Source organism: Bos javanicus, chromosome 2 (genome assembly GCF_032452875.1).
Source record: "Bos javanicus breed banteng chromosome 2, ARS-OSU_banteng_1.0, whole genome shotgun sequence".
Taxonomy (NCBI): domain Eukaryota; kingdom Metazoa; phylum Chordata; class Mammalia; order Artiodactyla; family Bovidae; genus Bos; species Bos javanicus.
Genome location: NC_083869.1, coordinates 36,395,116 through 36,412,284, shown reverse-complemented (window position 1 = coordinate 36,412,284; position 17,169 = coordinate 36,395,116). Strand labels below are relative to the sequence as shown.

Here is a 17,169-nt window from a genome sequence, read left to right as displayed (position 1 = left end):
ATTGAACTGAGTGAATAAAAATCAAGAGCGTGAGACCCTCGCTCTCCTCAACTCCCATGTCCCATGTTGGAGTCACTGCTTTGGATATAGACATGTTTGCAGGGCAGTGTGCATGCACGTAAGCTACCTGGGAGGGCTGGCTCATTGGAATTAACATGTAGTACATCGGGGGGTTGACTGGTGACTGAGTAGCATGCCAGTGAAAGGTCACCTGAGGGAACTAAGAGGTCAAGGAGGGGATGGAAACAAATGCATCTGAATCTGGATCTGCTCTAGGGTTGGACTATAGATTAGCTTTGGCTATTGAATAGTTTATCAGAGAAAAAATTTATAGTATTCACAACATACCCCTGTATCCAGTTTGGAGGAAATGAAACAGAGTATGTTTTTTTCGCAGACACTTTCTGCCCTTTGCATGAGGTCCCCAAAAGGTTCAATTTGAAATGCAGTGTTTGAATTCTAACAGATTTCTGCCTTACTTGGGCTACTTTGGCACTGTGAGTTATCCGTAATGTCACTTTGAGTTTATCCATTTATTGCGTTACTTCACTTTCTTCACTTGTTTCAGGCATCTATGTTCAAACTCTTTAGCTGCTGGCCTGCAAGTGGTGCCTTTTATTTTTACTTATTTTTTTGTATAGCATGCTGGTGTTTAATATGATGCCTCCCACAATATGGATCGTCAATAAGTAATTTTCTAATAAACTCTTGACTGTTGACTTTTTGCATGGTCAGATAACATATGAAAAGTAATTAACACAGTGCCAGGTGTGTGATAGATACAAAAATGGAAGAATAAGATATAAAAAGAGGTGAAATAATTAGACCTTTTTCTTCAGTGAAAAACATAATTATTGAAAGAGCATAACTTCGTTGGTCAAGCTCCTGAATAAAGCCCAGTGCTGACTTACTGGCTGGAGGACTTTCGGCCCAAGGCTGTCTCATAAACTTGTGAGTGGACTGAACAAGGCTAAGGATAAAGACTTCCTTCTGCCTTGGTAGCTATTCTGGGAAGGAGAAAAGCAGAACTAAAAACAACACTGAGATACATCAGGGGTGGTGCTGTACCCCATAAAAGGGTCTCCTGAGTACCAAATGTTTCATCAGGCGATATATTTTGCCAAATGCTGTCAGTCTGTTCCTGTGTGTGTGTGTGTGTGTGTGTGTGTGTGTGTGTCTGCACTCTTGTGCATTTGTTTGGAGGGAAGACTGGGAAAGAAGGTAAGAGGTGAGAGGAGAAAGGGCTTCTTTGGTAGTCCAGTAGCTAAGACTGTGCTGTCAATCCAGGGGGGCTGGATCTGATCGCTGATCAGGAAACTAGATCCCACATGCTGCAACTAAGACCCAGTGCAGTCAAATAAATAAATAAATATTTAAGAAAAAAAAAAAGAAATACTGATGGCTTTGAATGTTGACTTCCCATGTGGGGTGAACAGAGAAAGCACCTAGAATTCCTCCTACAGTTTAGACCTGCATATGAAGGGTCTCTAGATAAAACCAGAGCATCAGTTGTTCTGTTTCCTGGTCTTCAACGGATATTTTTAAAGGCAATGACCTCGGGAGAAAAGCAAGTAACTAGCTCGGTGGGTATAGTTTCCTGTGGAACCACTGAAGAGCTCTGCCTTGCTTCTATCTTCTGCCTGGAGGAGTCAGTGTCCCAGCTCTCACTGTCCTCCTGGCATTGATAGTGACACTGAGGTCACTTCTGATGTTGGTACTTTTATCTCCTGCTACTCATCTGCAGCACGTTGCACATTGTATGGAGTGTGAAAAGGGCATAGTGTCTCTGTGTGGAGAAGACATCTGTGCACAGAGAAATCTAAACAAACACAGACCAGAGAAGCAATAGAGAAGCATTTGAAAATCCTCTACAGTTTTACTTACTTTTGTTATTAAAAAAAAAAAAAACCCACATGATACATACATTATGGTAAAAAATACTTCATATTTAAATAACATATTTCTTGCCTATTATAGGCACTTAGATAAAATATACATACAACTGAATATATTAGCATAGCTAGATAATAAATCTTCATGGAAAGATTTATTACTATTTGTTCCTCAAAAATCAATTTAAGAATAACATTGTATGGTTTAAATTCATCTAAATCAATAATTTAAATAATTTAATATTCTATTGCATGGTACATTTTAGATTTTCACAAGTTACTGATTGTGGTTACATTTTATCATTCCAAGAGCCCTTATGTCAAAAAAGCAGTATGTTTCTGATAGAAAATTTCAATTTTACCTGCTTGTAATGGTTATAAGCGCAGGAGGACAGTAGTAACCACTGGAGGCATGGTCAAAGCTTCGAAGGACGGTGTCAATTTTGTAACAGAATTTACCATGTCTCTCCCATCCCTTAAACAAGGAAAAGGAAAATTAAAGACACAACTGATTTAGTTGAATAGTAAAATATTTTTCAGTGTACTCTCATTTACCTCTTTTTTCTCTGATCCACTCAAAACTTAAGACTTGAATGTTTGTCTTGATGTCTTTGATATCTTTCTAATGGTAAGGCCATTAGCTACAGCCACTTTTACATTTATTTAATTAATCTTAAAGCCTAATGAACTGATTTAAAATCTTTATGCCAAATGGAAATAAAAGGACGTTTACGTGAGATCACTCTCTCTCAAACACACACACACACACACACACACACAGACACACACACACATGTGCGCGCACACACACAGTCTGTTCAGACTTATAGGATTTCATGTAATTATTTCCTGCAGCATGCCAAAAGTCAGAAGTGTTGGCTTTGAGGACAAAATGTATAGATTTGAATTCTGGTTCCACTATCATGTGGCCTTATTTAATCCCTCCATGTCTCAGTTTTCCCCTCTGTATATAGGGATAATAATAGTATCCATGGAGTTGTTCTGAGAATCAAAGGAAGACACTGTCAGCAGAAACCCTAGAATAGAGCCAGGAGCTCAGTATGAGCAAAGAGGACATATGATCTAGGTAAGAGTGTACTGTATTTTTTTTCAAGTTTCTTGCATATTGCTTATTTCATGTTACCCTACTGAGATTCACTGAGATTAGGGACTCAAATAAAGTCAGACTAATGGATAAGCTGGTTTGGAATCTAATTTTGGTGCAATCCAGGATGGTCTTAACTGGGTCATCAAGCTTCCAAATAGGCTAAAATACTTTTTTGGTGAAGATTATTCCTAAATCAAATGGCTAAATCAACCCATTTACAGAGAAAGCAAACAAGCTTTGTCAAATGACAAATGTGTATGGCTCAGTCCTGGGAGTGAAGAAGGGTGGCTTATTCTTTAAAAGCATATGATACAGGAGACACAGATTCATTGCTGCTGCTGCTACTGCTAAGTCGCTTCAGTCGTGTCCGACTCTGTGCGACCCCATAGACGGCAGCCCACCAGGCTCTACCGTCCCTGGGATTCTCCAGGCAAGAACAGTGGAGTGGGTTGTCATTTCCTTCTCCAATGCATGAAAGTGGAAAGTGAAAGTGAAGTCGCTCAGTCGTGTCCGACTCCTAGCGACCCCATGGACTGCAGCCCACCAGGCCCCTCCATCCATGGGATTTTCCAGGCAAGAGTACTGGAGTGGGGTGCTATTGCCTTCTCTGACAGATTCATTAGTCTTCTATATTTCAACCAAGCTATTTTAGTTATTTTTCTTCCAATATTATAAAATCACATCCCTTCTATCAATCTATTTTTATGTATTCACCAGTTTTAAAATACACTTCATTTTGTGTCACACCAATGCTTGCCAGATATCAACCATATATAAAATGATTTCTGCCATACTACTCGGTAAAGGTCTCGATCTTGCATTAAATGAGGGAAAAATCTTATTTTAGAAATAAGCCATTTTAGTTCAAAACATTATTAAATGAGGTATGGATCACACAGCAGTGCCACATCTAGCCGGCCAGGATGTGCTCAGAACTTATTCCCTTAACTTCTCTTCTCAGTCTTCTCCATGTAATTGACAGCGTCAGCCAGCCAGAGCCCCTCCATGGATCACTCCAGTGGGGGCAGGGAGGTTAGGCTGCTTTGGTATTTGGAAGGACAGGAGGAAGAAGGCTGACAATTTGACCTTTCTGACATAGTCCTCCTTACTCATTAGTGGTTTTTAGATCATAGGCTGTTTAGAAAAATAAACAAACCAAAACACAACCAAGAACTGAACAGGCTCTAAGAAAATGGGAGGGGGGTGGAATGTGGCATAATAATAACCAGAAAAACAAAGGCTCTTTGCCACAAGCCTTTGTCCACACAATGAAAGTGGGAAGAATAATTGATTGTATTTGTGAATATCCTTTGTCCATGAGGTGGCATTTCATTTTAAATGAAATGATGATGTTGACAATACTGAAACAATTGTTCTTATTACCAAGTTCCCTAAAAGTAACTCAGATGGGAATAAAAATCTCGTTAAATTTCTGCTATGAAATTATCAAGACTTATTTTATGAGGGATTTTGCATGTGCAGACTGTTGAGAGAATTGCATTAAAGCAATTAGCTAAAAGAAAAGAACTTTCAAATCTATATTTGTAGGTAGGTGCATAAAGAAATTAATTAAATTTTGCCATAAAATTTAAAAACTGGCTCTGAACTCAGAATCCTTAAATATTGGTAATGCTGGTCAGAAAGAGGAAAGCAGTGTATGAAAGTTTAAACAGAACATCAACTGTTTCTGCCAGGTAAGAAGTTAATTACTCTTTCAACACAAATTAAACAGTTGAGTTGCCTTGAAAGCCATTGTAAAACAGATTTTTTTCAATATTTCTAATCAGATAGAGATTGCTCTGCTCTGCTAAGTCACTTCAGTCGTGTCCGACTCTGTGTGACCCCACAGACGGCAGCCCACCAGGCTCCCCGTCCCTGGGATTCTCCAGGCAAGAACACTGGAGTGGGTTGCCATTTCCTTCTCCAAGATAGAGATTAGAGATCAGCTATAACTAATTCAGGAATTGTAGTCATTAGGACAAATGTTTGGTCACATGTCAGCTATGGCACATATGTCGTTCAGCTAATGTATGAAGAGTGATTAATATACTTATACATTGATTAATGAATTAAATGCAATTTCTGGAGAGATGGTTCATCATTTAATTGGAATTGGATTAGAAGAGAAAATAATTAGAAGAGAACTGCATAAGAACCAGATTTGTGAACATTTTGAGATTCACAGAATAAAAATCTCGAATAGTTAAATTCAGAATTTTTAGGTGTGTGTGCATGTGAGAGAGAAACAGAGATACAGAGAGACACACAAAGAGAGAACACGTGTGCTAAGGATACTGATAGGTAAATTTTTGGTACCTTACTACAGAATATTGAATGTACTTTAAGAAATTTAAAACAGAACATTTATTTTCTGTCTTTAAAGTTTAAACCTAAAGTATTAAGTATGTTTTTATTTTTTTTTAAGTACTGAAAATAGTTCAAGTACCAAAAATAGTTTATTACTTAAAAATATTTTTATCTTTTTCCTAAATAATATACGGGGGGCTTCCCAAGTGGCACAGTGTTAAAGAACGCACCTGCCAATGCAGGAGACGCAAGAGACATGGGTTTGAGCCCTGGGTTGGAAGATCCCCTTGAGTAGGAAATGGCAACCCACTCCAGTATTCTTGCCTGGAAAATTCCATGGACAGAGGAGCCTGGAGCTACAGTTCGTGGGATTGCAAAAAGTCAGACACGACTGAGTGCACACATAAATAATAATAAATGCATTCTATTATATATTAATAAATATGCTGATATTTATTAATAAATAACTATTTGTAACGTTTAAGAATATTATATTTTATAGTAAATATATTTTAATAATATAATGTGATGTATAATATTGTAATAATATATTGCAGACATACATTTCTCTTTGTTATTGTATTTTATTCAATTATTCAAGTTTAAGAAAAGTGAAAAAGAAGGCGGAACTGTGAGTGCAGAAGGTCACTCTGACTTAAAGGAATGCTTTTGCTTTCACTCTGATAGTCTTCATTGGAAGACAATGAAAGCCACATGTGAGACAGGGCATCACAGGACAGCATTGTTTGTAAAGATTAAAGAAAAGCTGTCTTGGGTGGAAGAGGATACTAAGACAATCCTTCACAGAGCTGTAAATCCTTCGAGAGGTCCTAGCTGATAATTGTCTGATTTGTTGCAATAGCCCGTTCAGAAAAAAAAGGAGGGAAGGAAAGCAGGAAGGAAGGGAGAAAGGGGAAAGAGGAAAAAGGGAGCCAAGGCAGGAAAAAGAGATTCACTTTAATTTGATGGTGGATAAATCATTCTAGTTATGAAGTCCCTGCAGTGTTCACAGCTCTTACCTTTTGACAGCCTGATTCAGTGTCAGAAAGGACAAGGCCTGTTTTCTTACAAAGGTAAAAAAGTGTTTCTTCGCAATTTTTAACTTTCCAGTGTCCCTCCTAGGAGGAAAATGATAGAGGATGAATGAATGCACTCCATTACTGATGATCATAGTCAGCATTAATTATTTTGGATTGAAATATGATTAATAATGCGTGTTTCAGCATGGCATAATGTGTTAGGATCTTGGGTTGATTCCCAACATATGAGAGGGAGGTTTGGCTTTTACATTAAGCTGATCTCAGTTTTTGTTTTTAAAAGATGGGATAGGTAGTGATTCTCAGTCTTTTGTGTGCACCAAAATTACCTGGGTTATTAAAACACAGATGATTGGGATCCATGTGTCTCGTTCGGTAAGTTAGGTGGGACCTGAGAATTTGCATTTCTAACAAGTTTTTTGGTGATATTGATGCTGCTGGTCTGGGGGGGGCCACAATTTGAGAACCACTTGGATGAAACTAGTTCCCTGACCAAGTGATAATACTGCTGCTTCTCTCCAATCACTTCTAGGTGTTAAACTGAATGCTTTGGGGCTTCCCTGATGCTGGGGAAATGCCTGGAAGGCACCGTGAATAACTTTAGATAACATTATCATAGCTGAACTTCATGTTCAACCCCAGATACCCTTCTTCACGAATTTTCCAAAGCGCCACTCCATTTCCTCTTTTAATAATAGGCTGCTGCCTGCATGCCTTTTCTTAGTTCTACTGAAGGCTGTTCTCATATCCTTCATTAATAATGAAATACAATAACTGCTAACTGATTAAAATTTTATTCTGTCAAGAGATTTTTTATTTTAACACCAATCAGACCTTTAGACTAAAACCACACAGTTGAAATTTTAGTGTCTTCAGGCATGCAAGGATTTAGGTGAATAGACAGCTCTTCCATGACCCTCAGAAACATACCACGTCAGAGGGTGACAACGTAACCCATAAAAGCAGCTTTGTAGCTCATTCCCATGGAGTCTCCAGCAAACCATTCAGCTCTAAGATGGTGTCAGGCACACTGTAGTTGCTTAATAACTGTTTCATGGACAGATGAATGAATTGTTTCCTAGGCTCTCAGATTCAAATTGAGGTATCAACCATGTTTAGGTAAATAGTTAATTATAATAATTACATTCATATTGAGCTCAACTTCAAAGAAATGAATGTTACTTTTTATGTATCTACTATTTTAGCAGCTACCAAGTTGCTAAAAGGGGGCCACAAAATACCACACTTACAGCAGCATGGTCCTGACACATCCAGTGATGTTAGAACCTATCTTTTCTCTCTTAAGAATAATTTCTCTGTCCAAATTGGCTCCTGTTCTGTGAATATGCTAAGTGAAATACTCAGGTCTGTCAAATGAAAAAGGAGAATGTCAATAGGAAATTAAGGTCACCTTTAATTATATCAAAACTAATAAACCAATAAAACCTCAAATACTATAGTGGCTTTCAGGAGAGTTAGACCCAAGCAAACACTTAGAGAGGTCATCGCCTCCACCAAGTGTGACCCTGAAACACTGCCTGAGCACTATCATTGTAACTGCATGTACTTGTGACAGCCTTGAAAGTTACAACATGGAATGTGTCATAAGAGTAAGTGCTTAGGCATTTCCTATGTTTGGCTGGCACAGTCATCTTGTGAAGCTACTTAAGTAACATTTAGTAAACTGCTTAGATCCCAGTTACCTCCTAAAACTCCACCAGTGAGTTCAGCAGCCATCTGATCAAAGAGATTAAGTCTATTCTAAACATACTTTGAAAAACACTGTCAAATAGCTTGAGATTAAACGAATTCTGTATAATCAGAGGTTTTAGATAAATGAGAGACTAGAGTAAGGATAAGTGTGATGTTAAGGTTACTGGGACCATTTCATTCATGTTGAGGAAAAGAACAAGATTTTCCATCAATTCACAATTTTCAGAGGTTACACACAGTGTTGAAATCCTTTTATGTTAAGAAGATAATGGAGTTTAAAAACCATCAGAGTAATTTCCTGGCTCCCTGGTTCTTCCCTTCATCTTCACCCAGGTGATCAATGGTGCTACCATCCACCGAACGGTGGGTGTTCAAGCCAAAAACCTACCTCTCTGTCACCTCTACATCTATTTTAGCAACAATTCCTGTCTTACAGAGGATCCTTGAATCTGTCTTTTTGCCTCCACATTCACTACCCTAATTCAACCACAAGAAGAGCCTCCAAACCAGTCTTTCTTCTTCCATTTTATCTTTCTCCGATCAGTTCTCTGGGGCTTCCCTGGTAGCTCAGTCAGTAAAGAAACTGCAGTGCATGAGACCCGGGTTCAATCCCTGGGTCAGGAAGATCTCTTGGAGAAGGAAATGGAAACCTACTGCAATATTCTTGCCTGGAGAACTCCATGGACAGAGGAACCTGACAGGCTACAGTCCACAGGGTCACAAGAGGTGGACACGACTTAGTGACTAAACCACCAATCAGTTCTCTGTGGAGCAGCCACAGTTACTCTTAAAATGTAAACCATGGGGAGGGAGGTGGGAGCGGGGTTCAGGATGGGGAACACATGTATACCCATGCCGGATTCATGTCAATGTATGGCAAAACCAATACAATATTGTAAAGTAAAAAATAATTAAAACTGAAAAAGAAAGAAAGAAAGAGTGTGATGTCAACTGAGGAGGTGAATCCACAAGCCAAAAAAAAAAAAAAAATATATATATATATATATATATATATATATATATATATATGATACTTCAAACCAAAGACTGCAAAGACAGGGCTTAGGTATAGGCCACAAAATAAAATCAGTTATTTGTGAAATATTGTCATGAATCTACACTTATTTTAAATGTATTCAAATATTTGTATTTTCCAATAAAGTCTTTTTAATTTTGTAAAAAAAAAAAAAATGTAAATCAGATCATGCCTTCACCTCCATGAAGCCTTTTAGTGGGTCCTATCCCAGGCCTATAAGCCTCACATTTTCTCATTCTTCCTGCTCCATCCCCTACCACCTTTCACCATTCATACCGCCGTACTACCCAGGTCTCTGTTTTGATTACCAGACAAGGCAAGCCTTGGCCTGCCTTTGGGGTCTCCTGCCTGAAATGTTCTCCTGCTCTTCCAGAGACATTTTTGTTCTTCAGGTCCTATATTAAATGTCACCTCTTCAGAGAACTTGCATTGACTGTCCTGTCTGAAGAAGCTGTCCCGACCCAAATTCCTCATTCTCTTGACCCCATGTCCTCAGAGCGATCATCACAACTGCAGCCAGCGTGTGCTTTCAGTGTGTGTGTTTTCCTGCCTAGTGTGGAAGCCCCAGGGGGAGGAGGCGCTGTGTCTGTGTTCGTCTCTGCCACAACCCACGTCCCTGGCCCCAGTGGCTCTCAATACAAGTTCAGCGAAGTGAGCATGGAACAACGAGTCAACTTACAGATTGCTCTGCTGAGACACACAACTGGCTTCTATTTGGAAAAATGTGGGGCTCAAGTGTGTGCCAGTTAGTAAAGGTGACCGAGGAGCCATTAGACCACTCAAAGGAAACTGGAATTTTATGGCTGCTCAAACCAATCCATGTTTCTGATGCATTTTCTGCAAGAGATTAACGTAAATTACTTACAAGAATCCTAGTATCTGCAAAGGCAGTAACACAGGGGCTGTTACCAATATATACCACTTTGCATGTGATTGCTCCTTTGTTTCTTCATGGAATGAAACCTGTTTAAAGTTTTGCTATAAAACACCTGCTTAAACTTTTCTCCCATTCATCTATCCATATCTGCTCAATATAGGTTTATGAGTGAGGCAGACTGACAGCGAAAGTCGTGCAAGGACAAAGCTTGAGCTAGTCAGATTCCTGGAACACTAGTTTGTTTGTGCTACAGTATGGAAAGTAAGTCTGAAAAGTCTTGTTTTTCTTATACTCTAAAAAGAGAAAATAGGAAGGTTGATTGAATTAAGAAAAGGCACTTAAAAAAATAAAACTTTTAATAATGTCTAGCTTTACTTTTTTTTTTTTTCCTTTTGACCAGGAAAAAAAAAAAAAGAGCAGAAACTCTTAGAAGCATTGAATGGGAGAATGAGGTGTCTTGAAAAGTAAATAAAATAAAGCTTGCCAGTCTAGGTGGGTTGAAGAGACCATTGGTGGCTGGGAGAGTGTCCAGTGACTTGTTGAGATGGAGGCAGCCACAGGATTCTTTCAATCCCAGTGCAGAGTGAGGAACAATGACAGAAAGAGTTTGGTTTTCACTCCAAACTAAAAGCTAACATTAAAACGGCCATAAAAGTAGATGCTGAGGATTCTTTCCACTAAAAACAATTTACTCGAAGCCAATGATTTCAATGATTTTGTTAGGAACTTCCTTTATTGCTTGGATTACATGGCCACAGCACATTACTGTTATCTAATACCCACTATAGTAAGTTACAGGTTCAAGTTTTTTAAATTAGAAGTTTCAGGAAATTACCTTTCCTCTTTAAAGAAAACCCCCAAACCCCTATCATCAAATTTATCTGGCATATGTGAGATATTACAAAGTTTATTAATATGTATTATGTAAAAATTCAATGAATTTGCATGCCTGGATATTATTTGGAAATTTCAGATGTATGTGCCATAAAGAATCACTTTAAAATAGTTTAATTTCTTGTCAACTTTACTAATAAAGAGCGTTACTATGTATATACCTCTTAAACCAAAGACACTTGGCACTCACCATCTCCAAGGAGGGTTACAAGAAACTCCACTTCTGCTAATGAAGTTATGTCTGTCAATACACTGTTGTTGGACTGGCAAGACTGCAAAGCCTCATTCCAGGTCTTTTTTTCTTTCTGCAGTTTATAGCAATTACGATTGTGGGGATTCCAGCCAGGCTCACAGTGGGTAGCATAGTATTTCCAAGCATCCTTTTCTTTTTGAACCAACAAAAACACAATGTCACTTTCCACAATTATTTTGACATTACTTATTATCCACAATATAAATCACCATCAATATGTGATTATTTTTTAAACTTGAAAAACAGAAGCATATGATACAATAACATATAAACGATATCCTTCTAGGTCTTCAGACTTGAGAGGGATCCCAACTGTGATCTAGATCTAGGGTCTAATGGACCTCAGTGCTTTTTTTTCCAGATGAGCTAAGGCACAAAGAGGTTAAGCAGACTTGGTAAGATATTACAGCCTAAGCAAGAGTCAGGGTATTCTGACTCTCGCTTAGGTTGTATGATAAATATCATATTCTAACACATATATATAGAATCTAGAAAAATGGTACTGAAGAATTTATTTATATGGCAGCAGTGGAGAAACAGACATAGAAAACAGACTTATGGACATTGGGAGAGGGGAGGAGAGGGTGAGATGTAAGGAAAGAGTAACATGGAAATTTATTTTATTTTTTTTTCTTTTTTCCCTCATTGTAGCTTAACTACATGTTTGACTCTAACCTTAAATTGACCTCCACTACAGGCATGTCTTCACTTCACCCTGCTCTAGGCCTGTAGTCTTGTTTTGTCCATTGATTTTCAGGTTCTACTTCTACTTGCTTCTTTTTCATGGTAAGTAGGCTGCAGTCCATGGGGTGGCTAGGAGTCGGACACGACTGAGCGACATCACTTTCAGTTTTCACTTTCATGAATTGGAGAAGGAAATGGCAACCCACTCCAGTATTCTTGCCTGGAGGATCCCAGGGATAGGGGAGCCTGGTGGGCTGCTGTCTATAGGGTTGCACAGAGTTGGACACGACTGAAGCGACTTAGCAGCAGCAGCAGCAGCAGCTCCAGCTTTCCTCAACAATAGCATCTCTGTCTTATATCCAAGACTCTAGTTGCCCATGATTCTGGTGTTTCTATCTACCTGACAGCTTACTTTTAATGAAAATCTACTGCTTTTTAATAACCAGTAAATCCTGTCTCCTTGAACTTCTTCTTTAACAAAGGCTGTACAGAGTACACACATGGCCTATAGAGTACACATCATAAGAGCATCATCAGACAAGACTTATTTTTTTTTTTTTTTTCAAGATTTAGGTCTGGGCTGTGAATCTCAAGTCCAGGTGCTGGATTGTGCAATGAAATTAGAGAGGCAAGACTCTAATCATGAAGACAGAGTTGTTTAACGCTGGGACTTTCTTTGTCAATGTACTGCTGGTTAAAATAATAATAACAATAATAATAATGAGTCCTCCCTTCAAAGATAAACAAAGATACATTACTATATATAAAATAGATAGCCAAGGAGTATTTGCTGTATGGTTCAGGAAACTCAAACAGGGACTCTGTATCAACCAAGAGGGGTGGGATGGGGAGGGAGATGGGAGGGAGATTCAAAACAGAGGGGATATATGTATACCTATGGCTGATTCATGCTGAGGTTTGACAGAAAACAACAAAATTCTGTAAAGCAATTATCCTTCAATTAAAAAAATAATTAAATTAAACATATATAAAATTTAGCAGTTGGAGCTGCCATTTAAGTCTTTTTACACTGAAAGAGGAGTATTGTGAAACACAAATGGCTTTCAAAGGATTTTATATACAGTATTGGGTGCGGGGATAGATATTTATTCTCAGCTGAAAAGAATTCAAAATTCTCTGGCCACTTTCTCTATAACAGAGATAATAGCTTTCATTTTGAGGGTCAGTCTGAGTGCCTCTGGAGTCTCTCTGGGCTCAGATGGACTCTGGGTTCGACTTACAGGAGAACAATGCCACGATCCTTTGACACTGGCAGGGAAGGCAGCTGTGTATGTGCACATTTTGACCGTCTTGTTCCAGGAGCTTGCCCCCAGGCTGATGACGGCATTTTTACTTTATTACCTACAACTGCTTCCTTTGTGGCTCAGCGGGTAAAGAATCTGCCTGCAATGTGGGAGACCTGGGTTTGATCCCTAGGTTGGGAAGACACCCTGGAGAAAAGAAAGGCTATGCACTCCAGTAGTCTGGCCTGGAGAATTCCATGGACTCTACAGTCCATGGGGTTGCAAAGAGTTGGACATGACTGAATGACTTTCACTTCACATTACCTACAACTGGGTGCTTCCCTTCAGCACTAACTTAGAAACACCTTCACTGCTAATTTAGGAAACAAGACATTCTTTCAAAATTGCTTCTAGGTCTCTAACAGAGATTAGAATCACAGTGGAAGAATGTTAGAACATTTAGGTAGATCAATAATATCAACCTAAAAACATAATCACAGAACCCCTTAAAAAAAATGAACCTAGCTCTCTCTCTCTCCCCCGTGTGTGTGCACAAGCGTGCTCTCTCTCTCTCTCTCTCACTCACTCTCTCCGCTCTCCCCCACAACTCCGCGCACTCCTCCACTCTCTTCGAGTCTTTGGGTTGGCATGCCCTCCCACTTCGAGGATGGATTCTCCTGCTATCTTCTAAATAAAATGGAGCTGTAACACTGATTTGCCTAAGAGCTGTAGCACAGCTTGTCCAAGACCTGAGAGCTGTGACACGCTGAGGGCTTTAATGTCCATCGCTCCAAATCTTTGTTGTGACGAGACAGAACTGAGGAACATACACTCGCGTGACAGGAAACTTTTCCTTATATGCTCATATTCTGCCCTCCCCCAGGAGGTGTCCCATCTGCTGTGAAATTCTTGACCCCCTCAGAATTGTCAGGCTAGAAGGAGGGGGATACATAAGTGAGCATGGATCGTCTTTTCCTGGAACGGCCTGGCACATGGGATATTTAACCCATCTATGTTTTCATCCGCACCTGATCAAGCCCACCAAGGCAGAACGGACTTTAAGAGAGAAATAGTCTTGGACCACGTGGTGTTCTGGTTCAGCCTTGCTGACCGGCAGGTGAAGACACACCGATCCCCCTTCTCCCTCTGGGATCTGGCAGGATTTGGACAAGGATGACCTGCCCCTCCCCCATACTGGATGATGACGCACCCACCGGCCCTGTGCTCCACCAGGACCGGAGGCCACCTTAATGCCCGATCCAGGGCCAGGTGAAGTTCCTGCAGCAGCCGCAGCTCCTCTGCCAGCTCTCCTGGAGGTGGTAGAGCCGCCACCTCGGTGGGCTCCGATCCTGGTGGCAGAAGCCTCTGGCCAACACTTCCAGGATCTGGCTCCAGCCGAACCGCCCAAATTATACCCTCCTCTCCTGGTGAGTACTGACAGGCAGGGGAGGGAGACCTTGGAATTAAGGAGAGACTGCAGCAGCAGCAGCAGCAGCGCTCTGCCAGAGAGCCAGAGGGAATGAAAGAGAACAGACAAGAGATTTGCAATGCTGGCTGCTGCTCTGGGAAAGTCTATCTCAGGCCCTCTGGAAAACCTCCTCTGCCCCAGGGACAGGACAGTCCTTCAACCGGTCTCAACGGAGGCCCCAGGCCCCGTTACAGCCAAACCAGTGTGCCCAGTGCTGAGGTTTTGCCCACTGGAAGAATGAATGCCCTAAGGCAAGGAAGGAAGAGGAAGCGCCCGCAGTGGTGGGGCTTGCTGACTTGGAAATTAAATAGGGCTGCCAGGGGGCTCAGAGATATCAGGTCCCCAAGAGCCCACGGTAACCTTAAAAGTGGGGGACCAAAACATTGACTTCATGATGGATACAGAACAGAACTGTCAGTAGTAAAAAAACCTGTGGCACCACTGTCCGAAAAGACTACCGCTGTAACTGGGGTATCTGGAGAAGAGATGATTAAATCATTTTGCCAGCCCAGAAAATGTCAGATGGGGGAGGGCACCAAGTGATTCATGAATTCCTCTACATTCCTGAGTGCCCAGTACCTGTGTTGGGAAGAGACTTGCTCTCCAAACTAGGAGCACAAGTGACTTTCTCCCCTGAGGAGAGGCCCACCTTCCGGATGAACACTATGACTTATTTGCTCTCTCTCAATATCACCCCAAGATGAGTGGAGGTTGCATGAGCCTCCGAAGGAAGAACTGGGTGGGCCAGAAGAGCATGAGAGAGAGCTAACTCAATTATTCCCTGAAGTCTGGGCGGAAGACAACCCCCTCTCCCCCCAGGCTGGCTAAACATCAAGCCCCAGTGATAATAGAACTCAAACCAGGCACCATCCCGGTTAGAAAGCGCCAGTACCCACTACCGATAGAGGCCTGGGCCGGCATACTGCCCCAGATCAATAGATTGAAACAAGCGGGCATTCTAGTAGAGTGCCAGTTGGCTAGGAATACTCCCATCCTGCCAGTCAAAAAGGAAGGAGGACAGGACTATAGGCCTGTACAAGATCTCAGGCTAGTCAACTAGGCTACTGTGACTTTACACCCCACTGTTCCAAACCCCTATACCTTACTTAGCCTCCTCCTGCTGAGGACTAAAGTTTATACTTGCCTAGATCTCAAGGATGCCTTCTTCTGCGTACGCCTCGCCCCAGCGTTACAGCCCATCTTTGCCTTTGAATGGGAAGGTCCATTCAGGGGCACCAAACAATAGATCACCTGAACTCCCCCACAAGGGTTTAAGAACTCTCCAGCCATCTTTGGGGAAGCCTTGGCTTCTGACCTGGACTCATTCCATCCAAAAGAGTATGGATGTTGGCTCCTACAATACGTGGATGACCTGCTGCTGGCTGCCGAGACCAAGGAAAAATGTTAGGAAGGGACAAAAACACTGCTCCAGCTGCTGACGGAAGTAGGTTGCTGCTGCTGCTAAGTCACTTCAGTCGTGTCTGACTCTGTGCAACCCCATAGACGGCAGCCCACCAGGCTCCCCGTCCCTGGGATTCTCCAGGCAATAACACTGGAGTGGGTTACTGGGTGTCAAAGAAGAAGGCACAGATCTGCAAGGAGGAGGTAAGGTATCTGGGATTTGTTTTAAAGAAGGACACGAGGTTCCAGATCCTAGTTGGGTCCTATATACTGATGGCACTAGCTTGATAAAACAAGGACAATGGCTGTCAGGTTAGCCAAAGTGGAAGGGGCCATCAAGACTGAAAAGGGATGGTGGGAATTGCCAAGTGGCAAATTATTGGTACCAGAGGAGCTGGCACACACTCTGGTAAGCCAAACACACCAAGCGACCCACCTAGGCCATGCTACCTGCTCACAGGTTAATGCTGCCTCTCGGCACAGACAAAAGCCTCCGGGTATTCAGCTGAAAGGCACGTTGCCCTTTGAACACCTGGGAGTGGACTTTACTGAAATGAAACCTCACCAACATTACCATTACCTGCTGGTCATGGTATGTACATTCTTGAGATGGGTAGAAGCTTTTCCTATCTGGACTGAGAGAACATCAGAAGTAGCCCAGTGACTGCTTAGGGAAATAGTTCCCAGATTTGGATTTCCTACCAGCATTGGATCAGACAATGGTCCAGCTTTTGTAGCGGGCTTAGTACAACAAGTAAACAAAAGTTTAAACATCAAATGGAAACTGCACATTGCATATAGGCCCAGAGTTCTGAGATGGTGGAATGAACCAACCGGACACTTAAAGAGACTCTCCAAGTGGATCATAGAGACTTGCTTCTGACGGCTCTGCTCAGACTCAGGATGACCCCACAGTCCCAAGGCTATTCTCCACACAAAATTGTGTATGGGAGGCCCCCTCCCATAATAAAAGAGGTTGTCAACAAATTTGCCTCAGGTAAGGGGGGATAGGATTTCACAGCAGATGGAACTGGGTAAGGTAATACATTGGGTAACTAAGTTTGTACAAGAAAGGGTGCTGTTCCCCCTTGGGGAACAGATTCATGAGATTACGGTTGGTGACCAAGTATGGGTCAAAGATTGGAAACATGATTTACTAGCCCCTTGGTGGAAGGGCCCTTATACTGTTATTCTAACTACCCCTACTGCAGTTAAAGTTACAGGTATTGCCCCGTGGATCCATCATATGAGGGTG

At 41.3% G+C, this 17,169-nt stretch overlaps 1 protein-coding gene across 1 annotated transcript in view; it reads right to left on the bottom strand.

The window, feature by feature from the left end:
* Window positions 1-17,169, bottom strand: part of PLA2R1 (phospholipase A2 receptor 1) — a 137,833-nt gene that overhangs the window by 74,674 nt on the left and 45,990 nt on the right. Inside the window, exons 7-10 of the mRNA XM_061396121.1 lie at window positions 11,055-11,249; window positions 9,773-9,930; window positions 6,327-6,425; window positions 2,255-2,367 (exon numbers count right to left, since the gene is read on the bottom strand). Coding sequence (XP_061252105.1) covers window positions 2,255-2,367; window positions 6,327-6,425; window positions 9,773-9,930; window positions 11,055-11,249 — 565 coding nt within the window. The remainder of the gene's footprint in view (window positions 1-2,254; window positions 2,368-6,326; window positions 6,426-9,772; window positions 9,931-11,054; window positions 11,250-17,169) is intronic.